Consider the following 23467-nt stretch of genomic DNA (forward strand, 5'->3'; position numbering starts at 1 on the left):
TATGCCATAGTTTTTGGGTTTACATATGGTGACAGTGATATGGGACTACCTCGTACTCTTTTTCGAGAGGCGCTTGGCGCTACAAACGAGGCGTACATACCCTACCCCCCAGTGGGATTTGAACTTGTGACCTCTCTTTCAAGAGTACAAGTTCTCCACCACTAGGCCAACTCAGGCTAGTAAATGTGAATTTGAAGTTGGATCGTGGATTTGGAAGTTGTATTTGTATTTGGCCATAACCCAAAAGGCCTTCAGCTGGGCATGTATGAAGATATTTTAATGAATCAATAAAAGTATTTCTTTCTTCTCCTCCTTTGGTTGTTGTCCCTTGTGTTTGCTTATGTTGTGTTAACTCTTGTAGGGTGGTTTCGATAGTGGGGTGAGCCTTTGGCCCTAGTTATTCTTCCTCTTGCCTGCGTCAGTTGGTATCAGAGCTTGAGGTTCATCATTGTGGACATTGGGTTGTGTAGAACCCTATTTTGGATTTGATTGTAGGGTGGCAGATCTACAGATTTGACCTATAACTTGCAAAAGGTTACGATCTTGTAGGAACCTAATTTGTAAAGATGGTTTGTGGTAGAGGAAATAATGTTGATAATACTATATTGGATCAGTTGAGAAAAATTGCAGCCAGATTAGATGCTATGGAGACAGCCCAGAGGAGAGGAGCACATCTTAATGATGTAAGTGATGACAAAGCAGTAGCACCAAACCCTAATCAAGAACTTGAAGAAGACCAAGATGAAGCAAGATTATTGAGAGTATTGTCTAGAGCAGATTCAAAGCCTGCTGTAGAAGTTGTTCCTTATGATGGAAAATTGGACACCAATGCTATGTTGGATTGGATCTTTGATATGGAGAAGTTCTTTGAGTATTAAAACACTCCTAATAATAGAAAGGTGAAGATTGCAATCACTAGGCTGAAAGGTCATGCATCACTATGGTGGGAGCACTTGCAAACTGATAGACAAAGGAGAGGAAAGGAGAAGATCGAAACTTGGCCAAAGATGGTGAACAAGGTAAAGAAAAAATTCCTTCCTGCTAATTACCAAGTTAGCTTGTTGAGAAAGATGCAAAATTTGAAGCAAAAAGACATGACTATGAAAGAGTATACTGAGGAATTCTATAGACTGGACATCAGATCTAGACATGTGGATGATGATGTTGAGAAAATTGCAAGGTAAATTAATGGATTGAGATTTGGAATACAAGATGAGATAAGTTTTGTGAAGTTGGAAAGTGTGGAAGAAGCATACCACTATGCCTTGAAGGCTGAGGAGATCTTGACAAAGAAGCATGAACAAAGACAAAGAGGTAGAGGTGGTAGATTCCAAAGAGGCAGAGGTAGATCTTATGGTGAAGGTGATCGATCTAAAAGTTCTATGTAGGATAAAGGAAAATTTGAATGGAAGAATGATGAAAAAGGCAAGACCGAATGGAAAAGTGGTAATTCTTATCGAGGAGGCACTAGTTGTTATCGAGGAAGAGGTAATTCCTATTCTAGAGGTGGATTTCATGGTAATTGTTTTAGATGTGGTAAAGAGGGAAATAGATCTTTGGAATGTAGATTCTCTAAAAGTAGGCAAGGTAATAGAAATATTGTGATTCAAGAAGATGATGAGGGTTCACCAAGTGGACCTGAGGCTAGAGAAAATTTGATGGTGAAAAGAACTGTATGTAATAAGGGAGGTGATGAGGAACCTGTTTTAAGTAGAAGTCTTTTCAAGACAAGATGTGAGATGGTTGGAAAATGCTGCAAAGTGATCATTGACAATGGAAGTTCTACAAATCTGGCATCATAAGAGCTGGTTACAAAGTTGCAGTTGCAAAGGCTGAAACATCCCAAACCTTATCATGTTTCATGGATCAAAGATGAGCATAAGATATTGGTAAGTGAGCAATGCCTTGTGAAGTTCAAAATTGGACATTACTTTGACGAAGTTTTGTGTGATATTATGCCCATGGATTGTTTTCATATTTTGTTGGGTAGACCTTGGCAATATGATAGATATGTTGTACATGATGGAAGATTGAATCAATATACTCTTTATGTAAATGGGAAGAAATAAACATTGTTGCCTTTGATTGAAAGTCCAGATGAGGTTAATTGTACTACTGTAAAAATTTGCATGGTTAATGGGAAACAATTTGAAAAGGAAATGAAAAAGAATCAAGTCTTTTTTTCTATAATTCCAAGAAAATTGAATTTTGTCAATGGAGACCAAGTGCAATAAAATAGTGTTAACCGAGTGCTAGTCAGTGGTGGCCAAATGACAAATGGTAGTAGTGATTGAGTGCCAGAAGAAATTGCAGAGTTGTTGAATGAGTATAAAGAAATTATTGCTGATGATATTCTTGATGGTTTACCTCCAGTAAGAAGTAGAAGGCATTGTATGGATCTGATCCTTGGATCTAGTTTGCCAAACAAAGCACCATATAGATTGACACCTACAGAGAATGAAGAACTTAACAGACAAGTGCATGAGTTGTTGTAGAAAGGTTTGATCAGACAAAGCTTGAGTCCATGTGTTGTACCTATTGTATTAGCACCTAAAAAGAATGGAGAATGGAGAATGTGTACTAATTCCAGAGCCATTAACAAGATAACAGTGAAATATAGGTTTCCTATGCCAAGGATGGATGACATAATGGATTGTTTGAGTGGAGCAAAGTATTTTACCAAGATTGATTTGAAGAGTGGCTATCATCATATCAGAATCAGAGAAGGTGATGAATGGAAGACTGCTTTCAAGACAAAAGATGGTTTGTATGAATGGTTGGTTATGCCTTTTGGTTTGACTAATGCACCTAGTACTTTCATGAGGTTGATGAATGAAGTTTTGAAAAGATTCTTGGGTAAGTTTGTGATTGTTTATTTGGATGATATTTTGATATTCAGCAAGACTAAGGAAGAACATCTTGAGCATATTAGACAAGTATTGCAGAGGTTGAAAGAGGAAAAGTTGTTGATTAATCCGAAAAAGTGTTCTTTTATGCAAGAGGAGATTGTGTATTTGGGATTTTTGATTTCAGTTGATGGATTGAGGATGGATCTCAAGAAGGTTAAAGAAATTTTGGAATGGCCTACACCTAAGAATGTGGGCGAGGTAAGATCATTTCATGGTTTGGCTAGTTTTTACAAAAAGTTTATAAAGAATTTCAGTGTTGTTTGTAATGCTATGACTGAAACAATGAGAGGAGATAAAAAGGAATTCAAATGGACACATGGAGCTGATAAGAGTTTTGAGACTCTGAAACAAAAGGTTGTTGAATTACCTATATTGGCTTTACCTAATTCCAACAAAGTATTTCAAGTTGAATGTGATGCAAGTGGTAATGCAATAGGAGTTGTATTAAGTCAAGAAGGTAAGCATGTTGCTTTTTTTAGTGAAAAGTGGAATGATGCTAAAAGGAAGTGTTTTGTGTATGATCAAGAATTTTATGCCATTGTTCAAGCATTGAAGAAGTGGAGACATTATTTGATTCCTAAGGAGTTTGTGTTGTATACTGATCATAAAGCTTTACATTACTTGGGAAGTCAACATAAATTGAATCAAAGACATATGAAGTGGGTTGAGTACTTGCAGAGTTTTACATTCGTGATCAAGCATAAGAGTGGAGTTACTAATAGAGTTGCTAATGCATTGAGTAGGAGACATTTTTTGTTGATTGAAAATGAAGGTTGAAGTTCTTGGTTTTGATGAAATGAAAGAATTGTATGATGCTGATCCTGATTTTTTTGAGGCCTGGAGAGAGTGCAGAGCACCAAATCTGACAGACCACATAAGTAAGTACGATGAATATTTCATTCAAAAAGGTATGTTGTTCAAAGGTATTCAGTTGTGTATTCCTAGAAGTCCTCTGAGGCTGAATTTGATTAAGGAAAAGCATAGTGGTGTATTAGCTGGACATTTTGGAATTAATAAGACATTGAGTTTGTTAAAAGAGAAGTATTATTGGCCACAAATGTATAAGGATGTTTAGGAATTTGTACAGAGTTGTGGAGTTTGTCAAGTTGCAAAGAGAGTGAGTCAAAATATTGGTTTGTATACATGTATTACTGTTCCTGAGAAACCTTGGACTGACATTAGTATGGATTTTGTTCTTGGATTGCCTAAAATAGTGAAGGGGTATGATTCTATATTTGTTGTAGTGGATAGATTTTCTAAGATGGCTCATTTCATACCATGTAAGAAGGCATCAGATGCTGAGCATGTTGCTGAACTTTCCTTTAAAGAGATTGTGAGATTGCATGGATTACCAAGAAGTATTATTTCAGATAGAGATAGTAAGTTTGTTGTCATTTTTGGAAGACTTCGTGGAAGAAGATGGGTACTGAGCTGAAGTTCAGTTCTACATTCCATCCACAAACAAATGGACAAATAGAGGTTGTGAATAGAAGCTTGGGAAATTTGGTGAGATGTTTAGTTGGGAATAAGCCAAGTAATTGGGAGATGGTATTAGCACAAGCTGAATTTGCATTTAATAATTCTATGAATAGGAGTACAGGGAAGACACCTTTTGAGATTGTTACTGGAATGCATCTTAGAGGAGTATCAGATTTGAGAGATGTTGTTGGTGAGGAAAAGAGAAGCACTGCAGGAGAAGAATTTGCTGATTTTATGGAGTCCTTGCATAAGGAAGTGAAGTTGAGGTTGGAACAAAGTAATCAAAAGTATAAGGAGAATGTTGATTAGTCTAGAAGACACCATGATTTTCAAGTTGGAGATGAGGTGATGGTTCATCTAAAGAAAGGAAGATTCCCAGTTGGAACATATAGTAAGCTGAAGATGAAGAAATTTGGACCTTGTAAGATCTTGAAGAAGTTTGACTGTGGTAATGCATATGAAGTTGAGTTACTTGATGACATGGATATATCTCCTATATTCAATATTGCTTATTTGTATAAGTATCATGAGTCAAATGATGAAGTTGTTGTACCTAATGATTATCCTAAGAATCAAATTGAAGAGGTTGAATAGATATTGGATCAGAGAGTTCGTAAAAGTACAAGAGGAAAAGAATACTACGAATATTTGGTGAAGTGGAAGAATAGACCAGTTGAAGATATTACATGGATTTCTCAATCTGAGTTGGATTCAGCTCAGGTTGTGACACTTGCATGATTCAAGAGAATCATTTTCTCCAACCCTGGTTGTCTGATGCAGTAGCATCCTGAGTTTCCTTGTAATCCTGCACCTTTGTTCTTTATGCTAGTTGCTACCGAGTTCTAGTAGCTTTAGTCGCTACCGAGTTCTAGTTTCTAGTTGCTACTGAGTTCTAGTTGCTAGTTGCTACTGAGTTCCAGTTGCTACCGAGTTCCAGTTTCTAGTTGCTACTGAGTTCTAGTTGCTAGTTGCTACCGAGTTCGTAGTTGAGTTCTAGTTGCTACCGAGTTCATAGTTGCTACCATGTAATCCGTTTGGATGCCGAGCTCATGTGGATGCTGAGTGTCAATTTTGGAAAGCTTTCTTTTGCCGAGTAATCTTTGTCTGGTTCCTGTTTGGGCCAAATTCGCTTGCATTTAATTTTGGTATAGGTAGTTATGTTTGCTGAGAGTCGACTTGTGGCTTCTCTATGTTCTAGAATGTTCTGTAAGCTGTTTTGGCAAGTATAAATAGGGTGTTTAGGCTTAGAGTTAGGAGACTAGAGAGAGTTTAGAAAGAATAGGATATGAGTTTGGAAATGCAAATTTGAAGCTAGATCGTGGATTTGGAAGTTGTATTTGTGTTTGGCCATAACCCAAAAGGCCTTCAACTAGGCATGTATGAAGATATTTTGATGAATCAATAAAAGTATTTCTTTCTTCTCCTCCTTTGGTTGCTATCCCTTATGTTTGCTTCCATTGTGTTAACTCTTTCAAGGTGGTTTGGATAGCGGGGTGAGCCTTTGGCCCTAGTTATTCTTCCTCTTGCCTACGTCAAATGTACTAAGTTAGGATATATAATAAGTGAAGTGAGAGTTATGTTTTGTATTATGGTGCATAGGCATGCCCATATATTTTAGAGTTATGATCATGATATATCTACAATCATACATGTTCATGATAAGATTGGTACAAGTTATGGTCAGATTAGTGAAGCGAGGAAATTGGTTCAACAGTATTTAGCAATGTAAGAACAAATAAGAAAGTTTGATAAGTGTTCTTTATAATAATGGAATATGGTGTTGTGGTTGGAGATAATTGGTCTTTATGATGCCATTGAGTTGTTTTTGCAAGGCCACACATTGATTAGCATTCTATGGACAAATTTATATGACTCTGATAATAGTAGTAAAAAAGTGAAGAACAAACAATTAGATTCTTGTTCAGTAAAAGTAGATTAGTTAGTAGAGCCAACTAAATATTGAAGAATAAATGAAGACATTTCTAGGATGAGATGAGACTTTAGGTATCACTCTTATTGCTCAAAAATGATTGATTATTCATGAAGAAGTGTATGAACCTAGGGAAGATTAATATAGTTTGACTTTTGTTGTCAAATTATTGTGCGATTGGATCTTGTTACTTGGAGGACTTCTAAAGTAATTTGAATTTCATACAAAGTGTTGAGGCAATGGAAAACCCTAGTTGATGAAATATACTAATTTTATTTCATGTATGGAGAGAGAGAGAGAGAGAGAGAGAGAGAGCATATGTGGGGTGTGACATATTGTGAATCAAGGAGTGATTCATAAGAGAAGTGTATCTTCATGTAAGGAAGACGTGTGAGCTTGATTGGATCTATACAAGTAATGCAATAGTACTATTTACAAGATTATTCTACTTTTTTCCTAAGAGATGCAACAAGCTAAATCCCTTCATTAGATAGATCCTAACATATCTTTATTCTAAATCCTTTAACAAGGTGAAACTTTAGCTTATGTTTTAAGTCCTTTTACATGGCTACTCTTAAGAATGAAAAGATCGTAACAGTGCTAGAGGAAAATCCCTTAACCAAGTGGCTCCTAGAAAGGCATACTTTAGAAGAGTGCATTCATGTTTGTGGGCATCAATACCACTATGGTGTTCACCCAAATTGGGTTTCCATGAGAAAAAACATTGTGTTATGTATTGAAGTTGTGTGGATGTTTATTTCATGTTGTATGATTCATTACAAGTGAAATCTCTTTATTGCATGGACTTAGTCAAGATTTAAGGGATAAGTTTTATTAGGTCTATGTTTTAAGTTGTGGTAGAACACTAATTCACCCCTCTCCCCCCTCCCTCCCCTCTTACTAATCTTAGTGCCTAATTATTCCAACAAATTATAAATAAGATTTCACTCACAAAGTAGGAATAGTTTCAAAGGAATATTATGCTCCCAAACTTCTTGGGGGAAATGAATCAATAAATTTAACTCACATATTAGTTAGTTAAAGCACATTAGACCACAATTAGACCACAATTACTAACTTCTTCTAATGATAATTTCATATTTAAATGACAAAGTCATTAAATTCATAAACAAGTACACATTATAGTACACGTGTGCTCCTAAGAAGTAATAAATAGAAGAAAATGATGACAAGAAGGATATGTTGATGAGATGTTAGAAGAAAGTGTTTTAGGGTTTTGTTTTCTAAACTAAGCATGATAATTTTGTAAAAATTTGTAAGATATTCTATGAAACCATGTAACTAGGTAATCAAATATGACAATATATGAAAGAAAATCATAATTATTTTAGATGTAAGTTATAATGGGTTGACCAAAAATGTTACGTGAGAAAAGAGATCCTATCCTAGCCAATGCATTATCCCAGGAAAATCATTCTCCCATTTAATATCAAAGGCTTGTGAATGAGCTTATGTATTGTTCCCAAGAAAGAGACAAGATGTCCAGATCCACAATCTCTTATGGGTTGTACATAACAAAAAATTGTTGAATGTGTGCAATAAACTATGTTGAAGATGGCTAATATGAACATATTTAATATAATGCAAAAAATATGGAAGAAAAATACATATTTGAGTAGAAGCAAAGATGATCAAGATGCTAGAATCTAGAGGTGACTAAGGATTGTGACACACAGTACTAGTGTGCATGATATTTACAAATTTTAAAAAATTGGGAATAGAACCAATAGAAGTCTAGACACTTATCAATAAAATGGGACATATTTGGAGGGACAAAAGTGTTAGGCACTAGCATCATTAGATTTCACATGTGTCAAAGTTTGATGTTGTTTTCTGTACTCTACTCAAATCACTTATATAACAATATTAACTAGTCTATAAGATCTAGGATTATAAACATGGTGGATGGGTAAAGCCTGTATTGTATAAGAGGCATGCCTTTGTCAAACCATATGTTGGTATTCTCCCCTCCACAACATCAATGATTATGATGATGTATAATGCACACCCTTTAAGGAGTAGAGACAAAAGAAAACATTTAAGTTGTTTTATTTGGTTTAGATTGTGTAACTTTGACAACAAAACTTTGGATTACACTCTATGATCCATGATGAGGGTGATGTAAAGCTCATCTTTGTAGAGAGAATCAACCAACTTGATTCAAATTAACTTTTCCTTTTGTTTTACTTTGTATCAATGTATGTTAATGTTCTAATTCTAAAATTATGTTCCTAGATTGTTCTGATTAAATAAAGTGTGATAGGGCTTGAACTTGTACAACCAAAAAACCAACAAGAACATAGAAATAACATCAAGCCTAAAAGGTAGGCAGAAAGGAATTCACGAGAGGTAAATTCAAAATACTCTTGAATGGAGCCACAACTAATAGAACCCAAGGTCCATCAACTAAGATATTGCATTTTGAATAATAAAGGGGTTTAGGTAGGAACCCCAAACCAGAGACCAAGGAAACCCCCTTGCTCCAAAGAAAGGAGGGGCAAGGAAGAGGGGCAAAGAGGGAAATCAATAGAAGAAACAAAAACTCTTACGATACCAAAAGACTATAGAAAAACTCAAAAACTGAATGGATAAGACAAAGATCAACAAGAAGGAATCTTGAAGAACCCAACAATTGAAAAGAGAAGGAAGCTACTCCCAAGAGGAATGAGAGTGAAAAGACAAACAACAGAAGGCCTCCAGGTAGAAACTAACCTGCAATCCAGCAACTATGTAAGCAAGAGCTCCCACAACCACATAACTCTCCATACATCCAACAACAATCCACCTCCTAAGGATGTGCCTCAACCTGAAAAGGAGCTCCAACCTCAAAAGAAAATCAAAAAGAAGAGAAACATGGAGAGAATACCCCAACTGCCACAAAGAAACTAGGTAAGACATCACCTTAATAGAGAAAGACTCACCCTTTATAAGAGCCTCACAAGACGAAAAACAACCAAGAAAAATCTTCAAAACAAAAATGAAGGACGAAGGGGGAAACAAGCCCCTCATCTGAAACCAACCTCCAAAAAATAAAGGCACCCAAGATTTAGGGGTAGAATAGAGCCTCCTCAAATCCACCAAACTGATTAGGGAAAATAGGGAACGACAGATGAGTAGATGAGAGAAAAGATCTAGCAAGGCATGAAAAGCCTTACCGCTAGGAAAACACCACACAAGTCCTCCACAATCTTAGGCTTGAAAACCCATACGCACCCAATGGGTCAGACAACTTTTGAAAGAAAAGGTCAAACCCTCACAGAAATGAGAGAAACTCTAGAAACGCAACATCTAGATCTGAACCTAAGAATCCTTTTCACCGTAGGACTCACAGAGAAGGGGAAGAACCAAAAACTCAGAAAGAGGCAGTGCAATAGAGACTCACAAAATAGAAAATCACTTTAGCTTGTAGAAAATGACAAAAGAAGTGCTCCTATAACCAAGCCAATGCTCCTAAAAAAGAATTTGATCCACATCCAAAAAGGGCACCCACAAAGCAAAGGAGAAGAGAACAAAAGCCCCCAACCAATAACAACAGTGCTACCCTGTACTACAGAAATAAACTAGACTGTGCCTCATGAACAACGAGTCAAGCGACCAACCCACACAACCACATTGCCAACAGAAAAATAGTTCCCCAAACCAACAAGCCATCTAGAGCACCATCATCTTCCTGAATCATTGACAACTCCTCGTTGCTACAAACCCTAACAAAGCCGCCCGTGCTCACTTTCACTCCCCTCTACACTATTATTTATTTCTAGATAGTTAATTTGTGTTAATGACTTTTCTTTACTTATTAAACCAATTCTATTTTAAATTATATCAAACTTTTGACAATATTTTAGATTTTATAATTTCTTGAAAACATATAAGTTGCCCGTGTCTATGTAATTATTCTTGTCTTATTTCAATATAAAATATAAGAATCTATTTCTAATTCTAAAAACTAATCTCTAGAATTATAAGAATTATCTTGTACTTTTCAAAAAGTTTAATGTATATGACACCTTGTCCCTATTTACCTTACCTTTCTCAACTATAAAGTATGCGCACAAATAAAACATCAAACTTGAGGGTAGCATTAAGCATATGATAACATTGCTGAGGCTAAAAAAGGATGCCGAGAAGCCAAACTCGGAAGATTGTTGCTTATCGATCGTAATTCCTAAACAATACTACTGTTCTCTTAACTGGTTTGTGAGCCAATTTTATGTGGGACAATAGATGGCCTGATTCGTCTAGAAACTATGCGAGTATGCATTACATAATTTCTACTCAATTATTTCTTCAATGTTATACGGAGCTCAAAGTTCTTCCCAATTGGAAGGGAAAGATTTGAAATCACCAGTTGAAAACCATGACTATCATAACCATCTATATGAGATGAGGCGCCAGTTTTGACTTGTTTCACCGAGAATAATGGAGCAACACTCGCAGATTTTCCAAGTAGAATTGTTTCCGTCTTTCTTTTTCTTTCCTCGCGGCCATCGAAATGGAAAGATAAAGTAGGAATTGAGACATCTGCAACAGAAGTAGAAGGAAATTTCAATCCCAAAACTGTATCACTCTGGAGAGTCCATCCCTCTTTAATTGCAAACTCCCCCATTTGGACTAATGACTTGAGCGTAACTTCTTCCCCTACAATATTTGCATAGAACTGTACATAACTCGATTTGCCACTTTCTATTTGCATCTCTATATCATCTCCATTATCCAAATATAGCTCTCCAGTTGCTTCCATCCCACTCCCCAGAGCTACTACAAGACTAAATGGGCTTTTTCTGGCTTCTCTTGTCGTCATACCCATTTCTTGCATGGGCAATATGGTTCCTTCATATACATGAACATTTATAGCATCTAAAGGAGCTTGAAGTGTTACATATGCACCACTCTCCACTGTTATTGAATCTGAAACATTGAACAGATTGTACCATGTGCCCTTCGGAAAATAAGCATTCACATTCCTTGCCCCTTCCTTCAAAACAGGGGACACAAGAACTCCTTTTCCCAATAGATATTGTGTGTTGATCCTCAATGTGTTAGTATAGTTAGGGAATGTGAAGAATAGAGGCCTTGCAATTGGAGATCCTTTGGTGTGGGCTTCAAAAGACAATGTGTATATGTATGGAAGAAGACGGTATCTCAAACCTAACGCCTTCCTTGCAGACTCTGAAACAGACTTCCATAAGTAGAGCTCCTGCCGAACCGTACCCTTGCTGGAATGATCTCGGGCAAAAGGATAAAATGCACCAAGTCGAATCCATCTACTGCAGAGTTCCTCGGTTGTGTCTCGTGCAAAACCACAGATATCAGCACCAACCATTGGAACTCCAAACAATCCAAAACTTAGCATTGTAGGTATGGAGTACCAGAGATCATCCCATGTTGCAGCATTGTCTCCTGTCTAATGTGCAGCATGGTTTCCAGAGCCAATATGGGTAGAGCGAGTCAATATGAATGGCCTCTTATTTAATACTGATTTCAGAGCCTTATTGGTTACAATGACCTCCGTGAGCCCACAAAGATTATGTGCATTGTACTCCAATACATCATTATAGTGAACTGCACTGGCTGCCATGGTGTTATTGCCCAAAGGTCTGTGAATTCCAGCAGCATTGATTTTGTAAGGAGGATCATCCCACATAGTGGTATTATCATCGCTGCAAATCAAACAGCAATCAGTCTGTGCATCTTTTCTTGGGCAATTCCCATCCTTTGGCAAAGAACATGTAATTCCACTGCAGAAGTGTGAAACCTCGTTCACATCAAGCCAAAGGCCATCGAATGGAATCATACTGTGAAATTCGGAGATCTATTTTTCCCAGTAAGAGAGGCTCTTTGGGTTGAGAAAATCTGGAAAATAGACCGGACCAGGCCATACTTGTGCAAGGTAAGGCGTACCGTCTCTTTTCACAAAAATGTCATCTTGTAATCCTATCTGAAATGTCTCGTAAGTTGCATTTATGCTTATTCCTACACAGATTTATCAAGCAAATACTAAGGGTCTTAATTTGTCGTGTAACTTGCCACTTCTAATTTAAGAACGTAATAAGGAGCTTAAAACTTTTAGCACAACGTTGGGTTCATTCACGCTGAGAATGAGATTTATGATTACCTGGATCAATTATGAGAACATATTTCTGCCCATTAGCATGAATTTCTGCAATAAATTCTCTCATTTCTTTCTCAGGGAAATTAACAGGGTCCAAAGTGAAATCCTTGAAACCATCCATGTAATCAATGTCTGTCCACATAACCTCGAGAGGTATTTTTGCTTCTGCATATCCAGCTACAACTGATTTAAGGTCTGAAATGTTTTTGTATCCATATCTGCACTGGTGAAATCCTGTACAATTGAATCATATAAATACATATTAGAATCGTTGTACATTTGTTACAATTTCTTTGTTCACACTAAAATTACTTTGGAAATATAACCTTCTTACGTGAATATAAGAGATTTAGATATCTGGGGCACATACTTATATTGTAGGCAGTGATGTCATGAAGGCCAAAGTTATATCCAGCTAGGAAGATCATGGTTTTATAACTCTGCATAAATAAAGGGACCTCCAAATTTTTTCTTCTATTTAGGTATCCTGAGGTTATCAGGTGGATTCAAAAACATGCACGAAATATCTTGCTAATACAAGCCTAAGATGAGGTTTACAGGCCATAGAAACATTTTCTGCATAAAAAGATACATAAATGTATAACTGTCATGGTAGAGACTAGAGTTAGGCTTCTAAATGAGATTGCATCAGAATTAACATTGGTTTCTGATACAGATAACATGACAACATATCAACAAAAATTCAAGCTGGTTTCCATTGCAATTCACCATGGCCTATCCAAAAAATGAAATGGAAATGAAGCACAAAGCTTTAGGTTTACCAGTGATGCATCTAAGGTAGCGTGGACTCTTTCTTGTGAAATTTTGTTCAGAAATGAGTTGATTGTGGTTACCAGTTGTTTGGGAATGGTTCGAAGGGAAAATAGTGATTATTTTTCCCTTGAATTGTTAGCACGTGTCAGAGCAATTGGTTTAAACTTTAATACTTATGTACTTTCAGAATGTGCCAAACTTTCACATACATTGATACTACTGATAACTCTATCCCAGCCGTAAGTGATATAAGAGCAAGTGGGATGCCTTCCAACCGGCAAATAACTGGATTTTATTCTTGGCTTCTCAATTGATATTAGTGTTGCCAATGCTAACACAAACTGCCAGTAGATCATGTTGCAAATTTAAATTGCTGGTCCTAAAATCTAATCTGTAGGGCGGCCTTAAATCTAGGATTTTGGTGCAATTTCCCAATCAAAAGCTAACAGGAAAGAAGAAACTCTCAATAATGTTAGATACTTTCTAGGTTTGATTGTTTGATCGCACTATCCAATCCAGAAACTATCTAGAAAGTCACCATCTCAGAAGGAGAATTTCCAGGAGACCATTTTTTTCCTATTTAACCTCAATGTTTTTCTGCAACGAAAGGTTCATTACTACGTTTAGCTACTTCGCCTAAACGAAAGATTCGTTCATTGCTATGGTTAACCACTTTGCCTTGTGATTCTTATGTGGCATAATACTAGCCCTTTCCGTTAGGTAATACAAACAGTAGTGGAACAGTAATAGGCACAACTGCAAAGACCCCTGCCACGACCATTACAGCAAAGGTTATGCCTCTGGAGAATCAGTTAGTAGGAGAAATCCCTCAATTTGTTGGGATTCTCAAAAATGACGAAATGCCCAATTGAATGGGGCGATTCCAGCTATGATGTTTTCTTCTTGAGCAAAAACGGGCTCTCTTCTTGCCTCCATAATTGTACATACAGATCCGGCAGATGGAATTACACTTTTTTGAGCCAAGCCAACCTAAACCAGTAGGGTAATCCCACTTACGAGGTATGCGGAGCTGATACCACTGGAACTTGACTGTTTGCAGGGCTGGGTTGGTTCCTCTTGCGATTAGGTTGAATGCTAGGGTCACTAGGATTATGTATGGGAGAAATTTCTTAGCAGCCAAGCTTGAAGATTGGGTATCTGTATAACTGAAAGTCGGTGTTTGATCCATGAGCCTCGCTAATCTAAAATCTCAACTGGGAACAAAAAAATCGTGAACGAACTGTTCTTACGATAAATAGGGTTTCTAAAGTCGGTTCCCTACACTTTTTCTTCTATGTATTACTATTACATAGTCTACGATGTGATTAAAACTATTTTTATACTGCGTAGTGGTTCTAGGATAAGTACCGTAACCTGGGAAGGAATTTTTATTCTTGGGTATATACGGGAAAGAATCTGGAGACAACGAAAAACATGAAAGAAGAAACATCTTACCGAAAGACCAGTATGGCATAGCGGCAGGTCTGCCCACTAGGCCAGTGTACTGCTGAACAACAGAGAGTGGAGAGGGGCCAGAGAAAAAATAGAAGTCCAAAACTCCCCCAATAACTCTATATGTCAAGTAGTTGCCCCCATACTCAATATCCATCCCATTACTATTAAGCAACACTACTCCATGAGCAACACCCTCTTCTCTTACATCCATATAAAACGGATGAGACCCATACAAATCCAGATACAAATTCACACTACCAATGTCCAGGTTCCAGAGAGTATAGTGGCTTCCATTCCTGTTAAGCATAAATCCCGGCCGGGTGCTCTCCCCCAATCCATACAGAGAAGCATTTGATGGAAGAACGGTAGATATCTCCAAATACTGGTCTTCAAACACCATGTTTCCAAATAGATTAGCATTTTCTTGACCCTGTGCACTGGAATTGAACAGGACTTCTCCATTGGATCTCCTTGCAACCGCAAATCCAAATGGGTTTTGATTGTATGAAAACTGCAATTCAGGATCAACAGAACTACTGCTATTATCATTAGCACCGTGATGGTTTTCATATCTGGCAACTACTTCTCTGGGGACTTCCCACCTCTCTTTTACTGCATCAGTGATATAAACTCTTAAGCATTCATTTGACTCGTACCTTGAAAATTTCCATGTCGTTCATTAGCATCACTTTCAAATAAGGCAGGAATTTTCCTGCGAAAAAACTAAAATCTGTTTAATAATTAAGGATCTGTTACAGTTACCTGACTCGCAGTTTGAGACGCTGTATATCCGGACCAAAGAGCGAATTATTGGAGATAAGCTTTAGTTGGGCTGTTAAGGATTTGCCATCTGGTGCTTCTGTGATCGACGTCAATGCGTAGCCTGATCCCAAGGCCTGACAGACCAAAGGGACGAATAAAACTGAAAGAAAAGTGGAAAACAGAAATTGGGAATATCCCCTCATTCTTGCTATGAAATTAGTTGTGCATTTATGTAAGAAACAGAATTCTAAAGCAATATGAACTTTTGCAGGTAGTTATGATAATCTTCCTACAAAATTAGCATATAGGCTACGCAGATCAAATCCGCGTTGCAAATCAATTGAAATCATTATGATGATAGATCTAATCTGCTCGTCTATTAGCGTAGCTATATTTTTTTATTTATGTTTAAAAGAAATTGTAAATTCTCCTCACATAAAATAATAAATAAATCTATGGACCCTGAAGAAAATGTTAGGCAATCACGAGAAGTTATGAATAAGATATTGGGAGACTGGCGCACTCCTCGATTTCCAATTCGGTCTATTTTTTTATTCTAATTTTGTGGGAAGTTTGGATTTCTTCATGTCTGCTATTTATTTATCAATTTAAACTTTCTACACCTATTAATTTATACATTCTTTTGGTACTGTTGGTGTTTGAAAACGTTGCCGGGTTTTCAATTATTCCCATGAGAACATGACACATCTAGGGGCAGCTAACTCCCAATATCAACATATCATTTCAGACACAAGGCCAACTATAAGGCTTGACCCTTCTTCTACTTCAGACTCTGCAAAACCTAAGCGAGTGAACCTCTTTAGATCTGACATATGGAACCAATGTAATAAACATAATCAGGATCTATGATAGTAGATAAAAACCCCTAATATCTCCTAATGGCTTATGAAACAACACAGATTCTACAATAGCTAGGTGCAAACCTATATTATTCATAAACTGAGTGAGGGTTTAAACTTTTATGTCCACTTCAACATGAAGGGAAAAATGATTGATTTATATTGAGAAAAGACAACATGTCCAATATGTAGCAAAAACTTAGTGATCCTATAAATGACCAGTGCCTTATCCATTAGGGCAATCTTATACTTCAGAATTACGCATCCTTGAACATTAATCAACATATGGCATATGTTGAGACATTCATGTTCAGTCTGTTCACTTTATAAATTAGACAACAATATCCAATATAATTCCATATTTTCACACATCCTTTGTAATGAATCTGCAAGCTTGTCTGAAACCACAAGCAATTATATGACTCTTTGAGTCAAAGGCAAGCAAACTTCAAACATACAACTGGGCAATTGCAAATAGGTTCAAGCTTTTTGTTCTTGAACATATAAAATTACAAATTCAATAAGAAAGGAGACAGAATTATATTGAAATTCAAAACCTTCTGCACATTGTATTTATCTCCTTGAAATAAGTACATTAGGAATGCATAAAACAAGATACAAGATCACACTACTGTATTAGAACTATCTATGAAATCCATCTGTTGTTCATACAAGATATGCTAGGTGTGTGGCTTTCACAGCTTGAGCAGAGCTCCAAGAACTAGACATTGAAAACCAACCAACAACCTCTCTAGCCCTAGGATCTTACTTAAATACTGTGAGATGCAACAAGCTTCAAGCGTAGAGAACTAACAAGTGTCCCTTACAAAAGATATCACAAGCTTATAACAAAAAAAGAAGAAGAATGATTAACAGAACATCACGTAGATCAAATATTCTCCTATAGGCTCCTTTCTGTTACAACCTTTTGCTGACTCGGTTCTACCACTGATTTGTTGTGTGCTCAACTACTAAGACCGCCCTAGAACCAATTACTCTTAGCAAGCAATCCTTCCGCTATGCACACCCTCAGATTTAGTGAAATCTTTAGAATCATCTTTTGAATAAATCACACAAGACTGAAAATTGCAGAGACTATGGTATATAAACTTACCTGAAGCCTTTTCTTTTTATCTCTGTAACTCTGCATTTTATCCTTGAGCCAACTACTTGACACTCGTGCCAAATTTATCTCAATCCTAGCAGTAATTGTTTCCATTCAGAGGTGACTCATGAATTTCTACTCGCACAAGTTGAAATTGGGAAAATCTTACCTGTTACACTTTGTTCTTTACTTTCACAAGCGAAGGTTTTCAAATCTCATTAATATGCAAAATGACACCACCTTCAATAGTAAAATATGCACCGTCAATCTTGAAGATCTTACAAGTTGAAGCTGTGAACATGATGACTTTGAAATCCACTAGACAAGCTGGTCCGAAATAACCCAATCATAATTAGCCATGTGTGCAATTCCTCTTTTAGTTGGCGCTTCTTGCTTCTAAGAAATGTAAACGTGCAAGAGTCGTAGATCTGAATTGAATCAACGACCTGAGTCCACCCCATGTGTCAGGCTTGCGCATTCTCGCATTTCTTATCTTGCGAGCATCTTCAAAAAGCGAAAATGCGTCGATCGTTAATTTGACTAAGATCAACAGTCAGGAAAGATCTGTGTAAGCTCATAAGGCAGGACTTGATATCACCGAGGACATGTGTCTTTACGACACATTCTCGCTTTCCTTAATCTCCTTGCATGTTGATAAAGCAAGCCAGTGCCCTCCGTGGATCTAAAGAAGATCAACGATTGATGGAAAAACTCTTCAATAACCATTGCACTGTTCCTTTATCACAAAACATGTGGCATTTCAAAATGGTGTGACTTGGTCAATTGTGATACGTGTCCACAACCTATTTACCCGCATTATTAAAAACATATTGAGATTAAAAAATGCGGGCAAACGCTAGCCCTTGATGCTGGCTTAAATCGACGGTGATTCAAAATTTCAATATTTGGCGGCCCACTACAATGATCCTATCCAATGAGAAATCACCTTTTAATGCACGTGCTCTAACAAACTTGGCCACGACATTCAAAACTTCGGCACCCATGACATCATTACTTCCACGCTTGGTCCCACTGTGCTACGCGTCACAAAGTGGCATGCCCGCAATATTTATCTACCTCGCATCTTGAAAATGCAGGTATGCCTCATTCGTCGATCTCTCACAGATCGATGATGTTCATAACTTGTCCTCTTCACTCATAGGAATACCCCCTTGTGTCTTCACAAGGGACAGATGTCACTTATGTGCTTGCCTGCTTTGTTTAAACCATGCTCATCTTCATCTTGCGGGCAAGCAGCATCCGTTGATCTATCCAAGATCAACGGTGAGTCAACCTTTGAATTATCTTGGACCCAAATAATCAGATTGTGCTACATGCCCTCTTCGGGTTTCCCCGCATCTTGTAACGGCCTCGCATCTCAAAAATGTGGGAATGCATGGTCTGTCGATCTGAACAAGATCAACGATCTCCGAGACTTGCCTGGTAAGTTTGAAATGCAACTCTTTTAGATTTAAAACCACGTAAACCATGATTATCTTAAACTTAAAACATATTTAATCAAAACATTATTTCATACTTGCCTAAGGTTTAAAAGGCATGCCCTGAGCAAGAATTTGAGAAGGGGCTAAAGGATTTCAAAAGATGTGGTAAATTTGCATAAAGTAATAGGTTCTTGACTAGATTCTGCATATTAATTGGGGTAGAAAGCAGATTTAGGATTGGTTCAAAATAAGACTTTGTCAGATAACTCAGAATGACAAATTATCATCATGGAACATTTAGGCAAACTGAATGAAAAGTGTCAGAAACATTGAACACCTTAAGGGTTTTAAAGCCACAGTCAATTACACAAGCATTTATAGGGCTTGATATATCAAAAATCTAAAAAGGGACTAAAAAATGAAGCATGTAATTTTTCGTCCCAACAGGTACTACTTATCCTTTTGTATGTTCTAGTTATTTATTTATTTAATTGATTAAACATGTACTCGTCCTCATTTGTATATGCACATATTATAATCAATTAAAATAGAGTATATTTTTGTTGCTATGAGGTCACCTTCATTGTAGATTAGCTTGTCCATATGAGGTCACCTTTATTGTAGATTCATCTTCTTTTGATATAAAAGTTAAAATATAGTATCTTTTCCATTTCAAAATTAGTTTGTTATTGTGAGGTCACCTTCGTTATAGATTCATATCATCTTGATTTAAAGTTAAAATTGATTTTTCACCTTTATAATTTAAAGTTAACTTAAACAATAAATTTTGACAATGTTTTATTGTTCTCATATTTTTATAGCTATTCAATATGTTTATTGTAATCATTTCCTAATAATTATGATTTATTATAAAATCATTCACATTTACACACCTAAATAAGTATCCTAAAAAGAATTTAATTTTATATAAAGCATACATTGTCCATATGATAAGATTTGAAGAAGATATTGAAAAATTTGCATGCCTCTTCTATTTCCTATTTAGTCTTTTTATTATTTTCAAATGAATGAATTTTGTGCGAAGTTGAATTTCTTGTCATACCTCTTCTATTTCATGTTTAGTCTTTTTATTCATTTTTAGGGGAGAGGTTTAATATACATGTTGACAAATGAATCAATTTTTTGCAAAGTTAGATTTTTTAATTTATATTATCTACCTATCAATTTATAGATACTCTAATTTGTCAAGCACTTGGCTTGTTCACATGCTCTCATATGTTTTACATATCCATTTTTTCTACTAGATTTGTATTTATTAGACTAACCATCAACATTCCCCCTTGGGAGTTATGACATGGCTTAACCGCCTCTTGTGTTATATAAGTTTAGTGGTCGTATCGTTCATTAACAATTAACATGTTGGACCATTCTGACAAATTGGCATAGTGACTAGAGATAGGTGATGCTTACCATTTTGGCATCACACAATAAGTGTTGTCATTGATTGACAACTAGTAGCAAAGGGGGCAGAAGACATGGAGGTCACAGACCAAGGCAAGCCACCAGAGAGTCTCACACCAATCCATAAACAAAACTGATATTTGACGTTCACATAGGCATAAAGGTATAGTGTGCAATCATAGGCAGAACACAAGAGTGTTGAGTCACTATTGAGGTGACATGACAAAAGGACAACATTGGAATGATGTGACAAGTATCTAGGTCAGAGTCTTCATAGAATAAATGGTTGGAAGCTATGTAAGCTAGCACTCGAGGTAGACTGGTAGGCCTACCAGTCTAGGTACCTATGAGTAGGTAGTCATAGGTGTTGTGTGACTAACCCATGTATACAATTCAAAATTTGAATTTATCATATGAGTGATATTTTTGACATAGGGTTTTAGCACCTAAGAGATGCAAAGTGTAAAATGAAAATGTTACACTCAAGAGTTTTTCATTTGAAAAGAGAGTATCAAAGAGAAGTTGCAAAGGAGAGGAGTCAAACAACATATAGGTTTCTCAAAGACAAAAAGGAACATTCAAGAGTGAAAGGTGACACAAGGCTAATCACAAGGCAAGACAAAAAAGAGATAAAGAGGTCAGAGGACCTTTAAGCATTAAACAATAGATATGCATGCATTACTATATCTGGCCCTAATTTTTTAGGTCATTTATAGATGGTGGTGCACATTTTGTGAAATTGGTGTTTTATTTTCCAGTTTCCCCTTCATAAAGATAAAGATAAAATCATTTTCACAATTAAAGGCATGATTCAACCAATGTGAGGCTTGAGCACCAAATTTCCATGTGAGTCACTTAATGTTGCAAGCCCACATATCATCAAAACTACCTAGGTAAGGACATGTACTGCTTCAAGTTTATGTGATTTGAAAATGAAATTGCTTGAAACCTGGTTTATGTAATTTGAAGATAAAATTGTTTGGAACCTAATTTTTGTGATTTGAAAATGAAATTCCCTAGCTTGAAACTTGATTTTATTTGAAAATCAAATTGCCTAAAATTGCTAAAAATCTATGCAAAAACACCATCAAGTACACCCTAAGAACACGATAACCCTTGTCGCATTTAAGAAACACAATTTGTGACACCAACCTTTAAAAATTGTATTAATCTAATGCTCATTTGATTATAACTACTAAATGATGATTATTGTAGAGTAATTTCAAATGTTAGGAATAATTATTATTTGGATTTATTAAGTTGAAATGCTAAATGATGATTATTGTAGAGGACTAGTTTCAAATGTTGATGGAAGCCATTGAAGAGTGGCCTTGGGGCTTTGCACTTAGGGCCGTTCACCAATGTTGACCCATAGAATTGACTCTTGGTCCACATGACCTTATTTGGTCCAAAGAAAAATGCATTAAACAACATGATGGGCATAAACACACACAAAAACTTGTTTGGTGCTATTTATGTTTCTAGAAATATAATAATATCATTCACATATATGTTTGTTTGATTATAGATTTTTGTCTATATCATAATTTATCTAAGGTTAATGATATGAGATTTATTAATTCAAAATATAAATAAATTTTGTTTTATTTCTAGATTAGATTGTATCTTCATATTTTAATCCAAGTTTCAAATCATACTAACTATGATCTATTATCATAATGATAGATGAAACGTTGATTAAAAACTAAGATAGCTTTCTACATTTTGATGGTAGATCACGAAAGTGATCATAAATGTTAATAAAGAAACTAATACATGCTCTAATCTAGAAGCAACATTAAAAGATAAATATGTTTACTTTGTGAAACATTTTCCTTCTTGCCAGCTTAGTTGGTGAAATAATTTACTTTATGCAACATTTTACTTTGTATGTATGGTGATGAGGTATATTATTTAAATTTATTGGCAAGAAGGACCTTCGATTGGAATTGCATGATCTTACAATCTATAATATATTACATAGGGAATGGAACAACGTTAGCACTTTTCCTCTCACCAGTGTGAGTGCTTTGGATAACTTGAGTTTTCCTAAGGAATATGATCAACAATTAAACTTTACTTACTATAGAAGTCATTAATTATATATTGATGGTTAATGTTTCAGGCCAACTAATTGGACTATATGTCAACAAAAATCAATAAAAGAATACTCCATCATGCCTTTTGTATGCACTCTCTTCAAGCTGTGAGAAAACTAATCTCTTCTAAAGAGGAAGAGGAATACAAAGAAAAAAGGAAGAGAGTAGCACCCAAAATTGACCTCTTAACTTGTCTCGATAAAGCCTTGAGTTGAGTGTATGTATTTAATTGTAGGGACTATTATATTTGAGTAGATTGAGGAAACTTTATTCTTCAAGTTTCTCTTAATAGAGATAAGGTTCAGACATAGCCAACTATCTAGATCATTTATATATACTCTTTTTCGATCCCTTTTTCAAATCAACAAGTCTAAGTATTGGTATAAATCATCTATGTCATACACTATATTCTTGAGGCTAGATTAACGTTGCAATCAATATTTTTATGAAGTAGCAATTTTATGGTTATTGATGTAGTACAAGATGAGACAATCCCCAAAGGAGATGTTCTAGCCCCCAACAAATAACCACACAATTGAATAATAGCAATCACACATAGATTTAGATTAACTACAACACAAATTATCATTATAGAATCATAAGATTTACATCCAACATGCCCAATTGTAAGGTCTTTCGGGTTATGTCCAAATACAAAACAATTACAAAAGTAGTTCTGCAAGGCCTCACAAGATCCAAACCCTAGCTAGCCCATACTACAATGGTAGAAACTCCAAGAAGAATATAAACTTGTTCTTGCAAGCCACCAAGCAACCTTCTTGTTTTCCAAAGCCCACACTTAGCTACTAGCTCTGCCAACTTTACTCTTCTCAGCTACTCCATGTTGAACTAGATGACTCTAGACATCACAAGACCCTCTACTTATATTAAACCAAGACATAAGTTGGCATAAAAAGTTCCAATAAATAAACCCTTATATTAAATAAACTCTCAAGCCACAAATTGACTTGGCAATTGTTGAGCTGTCATTTTGTATGATGCTTAACGACAAGAATCCTTTCAAACTCCTCTCTTGAAAAGTTAATCTAGGATCAACTCCAAGGTTCCAGGCGATCTTGCGACCTACTGGAACCCGC

The 23467-nt window shown here is 36.1% G+C and overlaps 1 protein-coding gene and 1 pseudogene across 2 annotated transcripts; both read right to left on the bottom strand.

The window, feature by feature from the left end:
* Window positions 1-10395: 10395 nt before the first annotated feature.
* Window positions 10396-11692, bottom strand: LOC149528583 (alpha-glucosidase pseudogene; annotated as a pseudogene). Its single transcript, XR_016358644.1, has one exon. The product of XR_016358644.1 is annotated as an alpha-glucosidase pseudogene (transcript).
* LOC149528582 (putative alpha-xylosidase 2) lies at window positions 10396-15813 on the bottom strand. Its single transcript, XM_089809555.1, has 4 exons — window positions 15443-15813; window positions 14681-15336; window positions 12455-12685; window positions 10396-12312 (listed from the first exon to the last, which is right to left on the bottom strand). The coding sequence occupies exons 1-4, from the start codon at window positions 15643-15645 to the stop codon at window positions 12152-12154; spliced, it is 1251 nt and encodes a 416-aa protein (XP_089665681.1). The 5' UTR covers window positions 15646-15813; the 3' UTR covers window positions 10396-12151.
* Window positions 15814-23467: the final 7654 nt, after the last annotated feature.

Source organism: Cupressus sempervirens, chromosome 11 (genome assembly GCF_028749045.1).
Source record: "Cupressus sempervirens isolate cs-2001-9-10 chromosome 11, ASM2874904v1, whole genome shotgun sequence".
NCBI classification, from domain to species: domain Eukaryota; kingdom Viridiplantae; phylum Streptophyta; class Pinopsida; order Cupressales; family Cupressaceae; genus Cupressus; species Cupressus sempervirens.